This window comes from Eubalaena glacialis, chromosome 8, assembly GCF_028564815.1.
Source record: "Eubalaena glacialis isolate mEubGla1 chromosome 8, mEubGla1.1.hap2.+ XY, whole genome shotgun sequence".
NCBI classification, from domain to species: Eukaryota; Metazoa; Chordata; class Mammalia; order Artiodactyla; family Balaenidae; genus Eubalaena; species Eubalaena glacialis.
In genome coordinates this window covers 85,514,214-85,527,234 of record NC_083723.1, presented here as the reverse complement: position 1 = coordinate 85,527,234, position 13,021 = coordinate 85,514,214, and the positions used below count along the sequence as shown (strand labels likewise).

General features: G+C 44.3%; 1 protein-coding gene across 3 annotated transcripts in view; it reads right to left on the bottom strand.

The window, feature by feature from the left end:
• Nucleotides 1-471: 471 nt before the first annotated feature.
• The window catches only part of NPSR1 (neuropeptide S receptor 1), a 140,078-nt gene continuing 127,528 nt past the window's right edge, over nt 472-13,021 (bottom strand). For 2 of the 3 annotated variants that reach the window (XM_061197908.1, XM_061197909.1), the window contains 3 exons: nt 6,941-7,027; nt 1,644-1,824; nt 472-562 (listed from right to left, as the gene is read on the bottom strand). In XM_061197908.1, the coding sequence (XP_061053891.1) occupies nt 472-562; nt 1,644-1,824; nt 6,941-7,027 (359 nt within the window). Of the gene's footprint in view, nt 563-701; nt 804-1,643; nt 1,825-6,940; nt 7,028-13,021 lie in introns of all 3 variants that reach the window. The other variant, XM_061197907.1, reaches the window with a different exon arrangement.

Genomic DNA, 13,021 nt, shown 5'->3' with positions numbered 1-13,021 from the left:
TTGGCATTTCAAGACAAACATCTCTTTGGCTACAACTACTGAAACTTAAATCCAAAAATGGGAGGAAAATCTAGGCCCAGGTAAGACTTTTATTTACTTCTTAAACTGTAATTATAAGACACATGTACCATGCTTCTTTAGTTCCCTCTGCTTGCCCAAGCCTAGGCCCTGGGCCAGTGAAGTCTCTGTCCATTGATTCTGGTGCTGACCAGTGGGACGGACAGCTGGGAGTGGTGGGGAAAGAAGGGGCATATTTCCTGGCTGGTGTGAATAGTATGTGACTTCATATTGGCTAAAACTTGCCAATGCAGGTGACACACACTCATTAGGATGTTTTCCTTGTGCATCCCCCAAGTGATGAAAAGTGCAGGGTGGAGAAGTTGGCTCAGGCTTCGTGCACATGCCCAGGATGCTGATGGGGACCCAGGAGAGCTGATGGGGCTCAGCCTAGCAATACCACTGCCTCAGGGTCTACATGAATTCTGGCTTGGACAGAATCTGCATCTCATGCCTCTCAGTTCTCTCCCGACATGTCATTCTGGAATCCCGTGATCTTTGCTCCCTAGAGAAAGAACAGAGCAGAGAGGAAAAATAATTTGACCTGATGAAAAGGGAAGTAGGGATGTTAAGAGCTAACAGTTATGGAGAATGTATTAAGAATCAGACATTATGCTAAGCACTTTATATGTAATACCCCTCACCTTCCTTCCCCACCACTCACAGCCCTCCTTCCTACTGGTCAGCACCAGAGCCCAATGGACAGAGACATCACTGGCCAAGAGGTAGGCACTGCTATTAGCCCCTTTTTACAGGTGAGGAAACAGAGGTTTATGGAAGTTAAATAACTTTCCCTAGGTCACGTGTAGCTATGAATCAGCAATGACAACATCAAACCCAAGCCTGAAACCATTCTATGATTCTATCACGGAGACAAGAGGAAAGGGGAGGGGAGGGGAGGGGAGTGCGGCAACGAGCGAGAGGCCAGAGGCAAGGGGGGGCAGGGGATGGTAGCCATTCTAGTACTTATCAGTGATTTTTAGGATCATTGAGAAATGCTACCATCCATAATTCTAGAAGGACTTGAAAGATCTTGTCAATTGATGGAGGAGAGATCCAGTGGAGGGCATCAAACCCAAACCTGAAACCATTCTGCGATTCTATATCCTATGGATTTTTCCACCTACTCCCTGTAGCTGTGCAGTAAAACAGCTGAAAAACAGCAGACTGAGTAGATGTGGGAGGGATCTAATTTCAGCTCTGCAACTAATTATTCATATAATCTCAAATGTCATGTAACCTTGTGAGCCTGAATTTATCTGTAAAATGATAATAATGCTTCATGTTCTGCTATCACCAAGGCATTTTATTGTGACAACTCATGTAGAGAAGCTTTGAACTGAAAAAAAAAAAGGTCTTCTATATGTGACCTGATTAGGATGGTTGCTATAGGAGGTGATGTGATATAGGAGAAAGCATGAGCCATGGATGAGGCTGGATTTGAATTTGTCATACTAGCAGAACATTTTTGACCCTCCAGTGTCTCATCTATAATCTGCCAGGGAGCTCTGGCGTGAGGAAGACACAGGTTGGAGGTGACTGCAGTGGGCATCCCCATGTCTGACCCAGGCAGGAATGCCCCTTACCCACAGGGGAAGCAGATGGAGCTGCTGAAAACACAGTAGATGAGGGGGTTGATGGCGCTATTCAAGGCCGGCAGGTTCTGAATGATCACAGAGGCATAGAAACGCTCCTTAGTGTTTGGAAGGAGGCTGAAATTGTCCAAGATATCGAAGAGGAAGTACGGACTCCAACAGCAGATGAAGGCTGGGGAGAAAAGAGCCGTTAGCACCATAGCAGCCCACAGCCCAGGGGGCCCTCTGTGTTGGCCCTGATTGCAGCTTCAACTAGGAGCTTCCTTAGCACCTGGAATCTCTCAGAAATATTTAGAACAGTTGTGTGTGTGTTAACATTAATGTCATATTTACTTAAACACACACATCTACACATACATACATTACATCCCACAGATGCATTTCTAAAATTGAGTAAATTTGCTGGAGCTTCTCTATTCGTAAAGGGAGGCTCCAATTTGACCACTGTAGGGATTACTGAAAGGCTGGGAACTGTTCAGCACGGCCTTAGCCTCTCATTCTACACAGTGTGAAAGAAAACCCAGCAAAGCCCTTTGGAGACTCTATGGGAAAAGACAGAAAAGGGAGCACTTTGCCCAGATAGTGACTCCTGATTTGGGGTAGACGAGGGGAAGGATGGTACCTAATGTTTCGAAACACAGCCTGGCTAAGTCACAAGATTCTCAATTTTCTTTTCCATTTCTAAGTCAGCCACTCCAGAAAACACCCACCCTATACCTCTTACAAATCAGGTGGTGTGGGTAAGACTCTGTCCGATTTCTGTTTGGATCCAAATCCTCAGAGGAAGGGGATGAGAAATGGAGATCCAGAGTGTAATGGCCAGTTTTATGTGTCACTTTGACTGGGTCCTGGGGTGCCCAGATATTTGGTTAAACGTTATGTCTGGTTGTTTCTGTGAGACTGTTTCTGGATGAGATTAACATTTGAATTTGTAGACTAAGAAAAGCAGATTGTCTTCTCCACTACGAGTGGGCATTATTCTATCCACTGAAGTCTTGAATACAATAAAAAGGCTGAGTGGGACTTCCCTGGTGGCTAGTGGTTAAGAATCCACCTGCCAATGCAGGGGACATGAGTTTGAGCCCTGGTCCAGGAAGATCCCCCATGCCACGGACAACTAAGCCTGCGTGCCGCAACTACTGAGCCTGTGCTCTAGAGCCCACGAGACGCAACTACTGAACCTGCACTCTAGAGCCCACGAGACACAACTACTGAGCCCACGTGCCACAACTACTGAAGCCCGCACACCTAGAGCCCATGCTCCACAACAAGAGAAGCCACTGCAATGAGAAGTCTGCACACCACAACGAAGAGTAGCCCCCGCTCGCTGCAACTAGAGAAAGCCCGGGCTCAGCAATGGAGACCCAACACAGCCAAAAATAAATTAATTAATTAATTAATTTTTTTTAAAAAAGAAAATATCTTCCTAACACTGGGTTAGGGGAAAAAATTTAAATAAATAAATAAATAAATAATGCTGAGTGAGAGACGAGTCACTCTGTCTGCTTGACTGTCTTCTAGCTAAGACTTTGATCTTCTTTTGCCTTCTCACTTTGACTCAGACTGAAACTATACCTTTAGCTCTCCTGGGTCTATAGATCTGGGGACTTCTCAGCCTCACAATCATGTGAGCCAATTGCTTATAATAATCTCTTTACATATATATCTATCTTTTATTTCTCTGGAGAACCCAGATTATTACCACAGAGATAAACCTTCTTGGGGTTGACTGGACACACACATGTGCTCTCCTACTTTCTTGCAACATCCTCTCCACCCTTTTTCTCCCCCTTTCTCACGCATAGGATTTTTCCGCAGAGAAGTCAGGCTTCCTTTGCCATCTGGCTGCAGGAACCAACTTTCCTCCGTAACGCTTTGACTGACACATTTTTTACCCCAGACCTTGGCAATCTATTAAAATGGAGCAATTCAAACACAAAGACCACCAAACATTCTGGGCTCAGGTGGTGAAGCCTGGCATTGGCCCAGAATAGTGGTTCTGGGGCATGGAGGGGCAAAGCTTCCATTTGGGGGAATTTTTTAAATGCATGTTTATGTATTTGTGTGTGTTAGGGGAGGGTTCCGGTTTTCCTAGGGATACCGGTCCTCCTGCACGATGCGAGCAGTCCCACCCATGTCCCATACATCCTTCAAATGTTATGTAGCAGAGAACCCTGTTTATAATGACCCCAATCTAGAAACCTAACTCTGTTTTATATATGAACACAATATTTTAAATAAATACTGAGTCTTCCGGAAGTGTAATTCCCTTGTAAATAGAGGAAAGATTACTTTGTTTAATTTGGAACTTTAGCAGGATTTGCTCACCTGCTGGGAAAATAAAGTCACTGGGAGCAATACTGCTTTATTTTTCACGTCTCCATGAAAACACACCTGCATTGGTTTTCATTTGGAGCTATTACTACTTCATTGGGCTGTGCCCAAGTATTTCTATATTGAAATCTATGTTATTTTATTATAAATTATTTTCTTTCTATTCCTCCTTTATATTATTGTATATTGATCCTTTAAGAATTACGTTAACTAGATAGTTTTATGTATACGTTTCATTTCAGGGTGTAAAGGGGCATTACAAAATATTTGTTATAGGAAGGAGCGTTTTGGTCTGATTGGGCTGTTGACACTGGCTGACCTCCTTGTGGGCAGCACTGCTCTCTGACTAAAGGGAACCCAGTGCCTGGGAATATAGTCCCTGATTACGAAAGGCTATATTGGCTCTGAAACACATGTATAAGATATGTTTCCTAACTCAACATCCAGGGAATGTGTATCTGTGCTTCTGATTATCTGGGAAGGCAAGATAATCTTTGATCTACTTCAGAAGCTTCTGGGAAAGGATTTTGAGCCCTGGTGGGTGGTATATGCTCTATTCCCAGGTCTGCCTGCAGTGTTGTTTTGTGACTATGTTCTGCTCGCTGAGTCACACTGTTTGTGGTCTGTTTGGCATTTTGCAGTTGCATTTTAGAAAGGTGAGACGGACGGTTCTGGTGATTTGATACACTAGAAGAGCTAACATGAGAGCTATGCTCCCAGAGCTCCCAAGAGCTGCAAGAAGGGTAGGGAGGGGTAGTATTTGAGCTAAATAAAAAGGAAATGGTACACATCCCTTTCCTTCTTGCATAACCTCATTCATTCATTCAACTAAAATTAATTAAGCACCTAGTGTGCGTGGACCCCCTAAGGCCTTGGTGATAATAATGTAAGGAACACAAAAGCAAACCTCATTGCTCTCATGGATTTCTTATGCCAGCAGGAGAGACAGACAATAGGCAGATCAATATATATCCTATACTGTCAGGTAGAAGTAGAAATATGAAGAAAAATAAGGTAGGGTAAAGATTACAGGAGAGCTATTTAAGACTTATCAAGGAGGTCTTTCTGAAGAGGTGGTATTGTTGGAAAACAAGATGATGTGAGGGATAAGCCATGCCACCATCTGAAGGCAGAACATTTCAGGTGGGGGAAACAGTGCAAGGTATGAACAAGTTGACATTTTGAAGAAATAGCAAGAAAACCAGTGTGACTGTTATAGAATAGGAAAGGGGGAGAGCAGGGGAATGGGGCTGGAGACTTAGCTGGGGGATAGACCACAGAGGCCATGTAAGACATGGGAAAAAGTAGGACTTCATTCCAATGTAATGGGAAGCTATATGTGGGTTTGCAGGGTAGTGATAGTGTCTGATTTACATTTTTAAAAAGATCACATTGGCTGCTTTGCAGGGAAGGAATAAGAGAAGATCAGTTGCAGTGTTCCAGGGAGAAGTTGGTGGAAGCTTAGACCAAGGAAATAATTGTATAGATGCTGAGAAATGGTTGGATTCGAGATCTCTTTTGTAGGTAAAGCCTCTAGGCCTTACTGATGGACTAGATATGTGAGGTGGGAGAGAAATAGAATCATGACAGACAGATGACTCTTAGGTTTTTGGTGTGGACACTGGGTGAAAGATGCGGTCATTTACTGAACTGGGGACAACGGGAGGAAGAGTTATCTTGCAGGAGGTAGGAGAGCATGCTGAGACTTCTGGGTTTTCATGTCGACTCTGATAAGCTTATTAGAAATTATACACAGAGATTTCAAGTAGAAATCATAGCTATAATTTCCAAGCAAAGGAAGCGTTCCAAAGAAGGACGAATCAAATGTTGCTTAGAAGTCAAGTAAGGTAAAGATTGAGAATTGATATTTGGCATTTTGTTGGTTGTGGTGGCCTTGATAAGGATGCCTTTACTAGAGTAATAGGAAAGAAAGCTAAGAGAAATAGACTCCAGAGAATGAGAGGTGAAAAGTGGAGGAGTTCTGCTAGAAAAGAGAGTGTGAAAGAGGATCTGTTATGGGAGAGTTTATCGAGGGAGCTATTACAGTATGCTTGTGTGCATACGATCCAGGCAAGGGGGACATCTGTGGGGGAGAGGAGATGATTGGAGAAGCAAATCTTGAGTTGGCAGGAAGGAATGGGATACAGGGCTCAAGTGAGCATTTTGGATTTAGAAAGAAGCAGAGACAGTTTATCCATAGTAATAGGAGAAAAGACAGATAGAGATGCAGGTAGGTCCATGGATGTGAAGGCAGGAGAATGAGGAAGTTCTATTCTGATACAGTATTTTCTCAGTGAAATAAGAATCAGGGTCATTAACTGAGAGGGTGGAAGGGAGAGAAAATTTTGAAGGTTTGAGAATAACAAAGAATGTACACCAATCTGACATATATTAGGTACTCTAGAAATACCTTTTTTTTTTTTTTTCTGAGATGAGGTGACTTTATGGGTGTTAAGAGTAGAGAGAAAGGAAAAGGAAAGGGAAGACGACAGTAGGGCGGACAGAAGATAAGGCATCCATTAGGGAAGGATTTATAGTGACCTTGACATTAAACATCCAGAAGAAATGGAATGCCACTTTTGTCTTCCTCTGGTTGATGGACTTCAGCCCTGGGGAGAGTACGCCTTCAGGAAAGCAACTGGGTCAACTGGATGATGGTGAGCATCAGCTTCAGCCAGTTATGTCCTAATTAGATTTTCTCCACATTATCCACCCCAGGGCTGTGGTGGACAACAATATTCATAAAGAGAGTGATTAGAAACCAAATGTCAGCCCTTGAAGGAGGCCTAGATGGACTGATTAGCTCCACATATTCTTATCTAATCAGACAAAGGTAGAAGTGCCTGTAGACAAATTTTTTAATTGTATGGGCTCTCCAGCTACCAGGTTCTAGGTACAAATTTGCTTTTGGAATGTCCACACAGTTCTGCAACAAAAGGAGGGACGTTGCTTACCAAGAATGATGACAATGCTATACTTGATGGCCTTGATTTTTGCCTTTGAGATGAGGCCTCGGTTGGAAATGGTGCACCGCTTTCCATCTGCAGGCACAAAAGGAGAATGGTAAAATAAATGCTGCTTCTGCCAATAGGAGCATCATAGGTTAGACCCACAGTTGTCATGGGACCACTTCCATCTTCCTCACCTATGCCCAGGAAGACCCCCCTTGGACATTTTCCTAAAGATGGCTCTGGGCTGGGTGCTGGAAACTGCTCAGTTTGCAGCTTAATATAAAATGCAAATGCATTGGGACATCCAGACTCTCTCAAGAGGCTTGGCTGGATGCCCTGAATCAACTGAAGCTGGAATTAGCCATGTGACCACAGGGGGCGATGCTGAGACACCCGTCTTGTCCCTTCAGCAACCTAGGGCAAAGCGGTTTGCCTAGAATTGTTACCCCAGACTAGTGTGCTCATTTAACTCAGAAACCCTACTCTCAACAAAAGCTCAAGCCAGGGCTATAATAAAAAGCTGTCCCAAATAGGAGCCTGGTTATAACTTTAAGCCTATGTGGGTTGTTTGATAGTAAAACGTGTGAGGGTTAAATATAAGAATCCACTAGAATGTAAGCTTAATGGAGACAGAGACTTTGTGTTGTTTCTGCATCCTCTAAACTTAGTGAATGATTAACAAATATTTGTTGAACGAGTTAATATAAACCTCTCTGTAGTCAAGAAGTAGTGGTAAAACAAATATTGATTAGGATGGGCAGAATTCAGTGCAATAGTTCTTAGTAGAAGGAGTAGTTAGATGACAGATTTGGGGATGGAGATGTTGTACACAGGGTGCCTTGATGTTGTGGGAGAGTTTTTACTGTCAGGGCTTCTACCAGCCCGTATGGTGCCTTTGTGAAAATTGTGTAAAGGTGCCCTCCCTCCGGATATATGCAGACCTGCCCCAGGGCATACCCTCAATGAGGGAGTCATGGATAGAATGCTAGCCCCACACACCCTCAGCTGGGTGCCATTGATTAAGGTTCAAGGGGCACAACTCTAGTGGTGGCCCAAGTCAGAGGCCCACCCAGGGCGCCTAAGTCATATGGGGCAGGGCGGTTATACCCTAGAGGCCAACTACTGTGCTCGCTGGTCCTCACTACATCGTTCAGATTTCACGTTTGAAGCGTATTTAAATCCTCATGGAAACTGGTGTGATATTTACCTTTGCACTATTTATTCTACCCCCTCTCCAATCCAGTCCAGTCCAACCCACCAAGCATAGCACATCTGCTAAGAGATAAGGACCGAACAAAATAGGCTAAAATAGAGTTCCTCTTCTCTAGGAACTTTCAATCCAGCAGGAAAGATCACACACTCCGCACACGGCTGGGTGAGATGAGAGCGAGGAAAACCAAAAACCGACTATGAACGAAGAAGGAAGCCATCCCCCTACCATTAGGCAGAGGAGGCCGTGTGGCAGAGGCAGAGATTCCCAAGGCAGAGCTGGGGGTAGGGGCGTGGGATTGGGAAAGACGTGTGAAGCAGAGGGAACGTCCTCAGCCAAGACACGGAAACAAGAAAATGTAGGAAGCGTTTGGACCTCGGTGAGTCATCTCGCTTGGCTGGAGCCTGAAAGGACGCTGGCTTTGAGAGTGGGGAGAAGAACTGAGGCCAAAGTGGGAAGACCTTAAATGTCTCCCTGAGGAGTTTGGGCTGAATTTCTGAGGCAGCTGCAAGCCATCGAAGCTTCTGAGTGTTCTCACAGCGGGAACACTTACTCACTGGAGGGGACAAACGGTTAGCAGGAATCATAGGAATAAGGGGCTTTTTATGTGCAATGAACTGAAATGCTAATTAGAATTGATTTTTATTTCTTAATGTCTCCCCTGGAAGGCCACTCTTAGGCACTATTAGGGCCTTCAAATCATTCTGTGCATTTCACAGCACCACAAAACTTCAGTGGTGTAAGGAAGCAAATGCTTCAGAAGCATTTACAGCCGTGGTTCTCAAGTGAGGGCAATATTGCCCCCTGGGTTATATTTGGAAATGTCTGGACACATTTTTGATTGTCACAAATGGTTGGGGGTGGGTGCTACTGGCATCTAGTGGGCAGAGGCCAGGATGCTGCTAAACATCCTTCAGTACACAGAACAGCCCCTCGCAAAAAAGAATTATCTGGTTCAAAACACTGATAGTACCAAGGCTGAAAAGCCTTGATTTTCAAGGTGATATCTTGGGAAGGATAGAGACTTTAGGGTCAAACCTGAATACACCCTCCAGCTCCACAACTTACTAGCGGTGTCACCTCATGCAAATTGCCTACTGTTTCTAGCCTCAGTTTCCCACTTTCAAAAATGAAGCATAGGGCTTCCCTGGTGGCGCAGTGGTTAAGAATCCGCCTGCCAATGCAGGGGACATGGGGTCAATCCTTGGTCCAGGAAGATCCCACATGCCGCGGAGCAACTAAGCCCGTGCGCTACAACTACTGAGCCTGCGCTCTAGAGCCCGTGAGCCACAACTACTGAGCCCTCGTGCCACAACTACTGAAGCCCACGTGCGTAGAACCTGTGCTCCGCAACAAGAGAAGCCACCGCAATGAGAAGCCCGCGCACCACAACAGAGCAGCCCCCGCTCGCCGCAACTAGAGAAAGCCCAAGCACAGCAACAAAGACCCAATGCAGCCAAAAATAAATAAATAAAATAAAATAAATTATAAAAAAAAAAAATGAAGCATAAAACACCAAACTCACAGAGTTATTTTGATAATTAACATAAAATAATGTATTCAAGATGCCAAGCCCCACACTGAGAATGTCAATTCCCTTATTAGTTGGGATGAATGGGTTTTAACGGTATTTCAGGAGGTATGAGCTGCCTTTATGGAAGTGAACAGAAGGTATTACCATATACATTTAGATAGGCTATTATACAGTGTTATCTGTATATAGGAATTGTATACATCAACTAATTATCAGGGTGGGATTATAGCCAGGGGAGGCAAGTAAAAGACAGCAGATCAAATTGTATCTTTTTGGGTTTCCCTGGTGGCGCATTGGTTAAGAATCCACCTGCCAATGCAGGGGACACAGGTTCGAGCCCTGGTCTGGGAAGATCCCACATGCCGCGGAGCAACTAAGCCCGTGCACTACAACTACTGAGCCTGTGCTCTAGAGCCCATGAGCCACAACTACTGAGCCCGAGTGCCACAACTACTGAAGCCCGCACGCCTAGAGCCTGTGCTCCGCAACAAGAGAAGCCACCTGATGAGAAGCCCGCGCACCGCAACGAAGAGTAGCCCCCGCTCGCCACAACTAGAGAAAGCCCATGTGCAGCAACAAAGACCCAATGCAGCCAAAAATTAAAAAATTAATAAAATTAATAACTTTATTTTTAAAAAATTGTATCTTTTCGAAGTATCTCCATTTGCTGGACTAACAGCTGGCTCCTAAACAGTATGGCTCTGAAGACTTAGTTGGTTTTTCAGAAAACTTCTCGAGAATGACATTTGTGCTCTGAAATCTGCTTAAAATGGAAACTTGCAGTACTTTCCACAGAGCAAATGGGTGACAATATAATCAACTCCTGCCCTTTGATCTCCCAATGAAATCAGTGATAAGCATATTTAATCTAACCACTCTAGGAAATGCAAAGCCTCCAGCTCCTAAAGATGGCTCTTCAAAGTGAGCTGAGCTACAAAATCCCAGTATTCTCCTTTATTGGGAGATAAAAGGATTATTTCTACTCAGGCCTTGGGGCTGAGCTGGAGCCAGAAAAGCAGTGAAATTCAGCTGTCACTGTGCATTAATAGGGGGCAGCCTAGAGGCGGTGGGTCAATTAGATTCAGGACTGGAAGCAGCATGCTGCCTTAGGCTGTCTTAGTTCAAGGATGCGTCCCTAGTGGCGGCCCACGCTGGAGGTTTAGTCTCCAAGTGGCCAGTTCCTGCTCCTTACCTTCCCCATGCTTCATGCCCCTTGCAGAGTCACTGGGAACCTATTTTTCTTGTGCGCTGAGCCCATGAAGGGGGAGCAGTTGGTATCTAGGGATTTTAAGTGAACCAGAATTTATTCCTGGTGGGTGGAGGGGCCATCGGTGGACCTACAATGAGTCCAGGTGATTTGTTCGTTAACAAGGAAGCCTACCTGGTTAATATTTTAAAATATATATTTTTTCATATGTTGGGAACTTTATGTACTTCAGGTTTATTTTAAAAATTAAACATTTTAACAGTTATGCCTGATTGCCTGATTTCTAAAATTTTTAAACTTAAAATTCACTTTCAATTTCTGATCATTGATGACCTCTTTATCTACGAATAGAACCTGAATGTTAACTATTTTTAGCATGTTATGTCTCATCTGCTTAGCTGCAGGACTTTGGCCACTTCCTTTTGTTTTTTATAAGAGGTCATAGCTAGATATGAGGAGGTATGACCTAACTTACCTAACTCACAGCCTTTTCTGTTCCTCAGCTCCTCAGCTCAGGCAGAACCAGGAACCCTGACAGACCTAAAATAATTGTGGCAGAGACAGGTTAGCTATCCACCAAATCCTTTCTTTGCCCCCAGGGCACACAGAGAGACTACACTTCCCAGTCTCCCTTTCAGCAGGGGGTAGTCATGTGACTAAGTTCTGCATCTAGGAACATGGGAAGAATCCATATGTACCATTCCCAGGCCTGGCTCAGATAAACCCCATGAGTAATCCTTCACTCTCTCTTCCCCCCTCCCCAGACTGCTGAATGCTGATGCTAAGCAATACCTTAGCAGCCATCTGTTAAGAGTGGCAGAATCTCCCATCTGCTTGAGTTTCTGAATGACTGTATCCATCCCTTTGACCTTTACTGTTAACTGGACTTTAATTGAACAAGAAACAAACTTCTATTTTAAGGCTGCTGTATTTGGGGGTTTCTCTGGTATAGCTGCTAGAGTTTCCTTAACTAAAGCAGAGGTTGGTGCTTCATATGCAGCGCTATCATAACACAAACCTAAAACATGTGGCATTGGCCTAGTGAGCAGGCAGCAGGTAATAAGGAAACTGATAGCGAAAGCTGGGACACTAGAGATGCATTGGATAGAACCGTTATATATGATGCTTGGGAAGGCAGATTGTGTGCCTACTGAGACTGGACCCCCAGGGAGGGTACAAGGGTGGTGTGGAGTTAGGACTCTCCAGAGAAACAGAACCAATAGGATATATATATGTGGAAATTTGTAATAGAAATTGACTCATGCAGTTATGGAGGCTGAGAATTCCCATAATCTGCTGTCTGCAAGCTGGAGAACCAGGAAAGCTGGTGGTATAATTCAGCCCAAATCCAAAGGCATTTTCATGGGAGAAACACCAGGGGAGATGATGGTATAAGTCTAAGTCCAAATGCTGGAGAAACAGGCAACCAATGGTGTAAATCTCTAAATCCTAGTCTGAAGTCCCAAGAACCAGAAATGCTGATGCGCGAGAGCACGACAAGATGGATGTCCCAGCTCGAGCAAATTTACGCTTCCTTTGCCTCTTTATTCTGTTCAAGCCTTCAGTGGATTGGATGATTCTCACTGGCATTGGTAAGGACGATCTTCTTTACTTAGTCTACAGATTCAAATGCTTCCAGGAATGCACTCCAGACACACCTAGAAATAATGTTTGGCCAGCTATCTGTCTAGGGCAATCAAGTTGACACAGAAAATTAACTACCACAGTTGACAAACAGAATGTTAATAGTGTGTGTTGATTGCCACCAGCTGTGTTTAGCAAAGTATTAGAAAAAAGAGATGAACTCAGACAAGAGTTGGTTGGTTTATGAACAAAAATGAAAGGAAGTTAAAAGAATGTCCTAAAATGTGGGATCTTGTAGAGTTGCAAGGGTCAGTTGCTCCTAGCCCCTCGTAGCACCAGCTATATACTTTGCGTGGCCAGGTACAGAATGAAAATGCGAATGTGTATACCTTCTGAGTGTGCAGGTCTTGTGCCGATGAAGCCTGAACCCAAATTCAGTTATTACAGTGAGGTGTTTAAACCAGCAATGAGGGGAAGATCAGACTAAGGATATGGCCTCCCACCTATGGTTTCAGGTGGCCTCAAGCTAGCTTCTATTCAGTTAGGGGA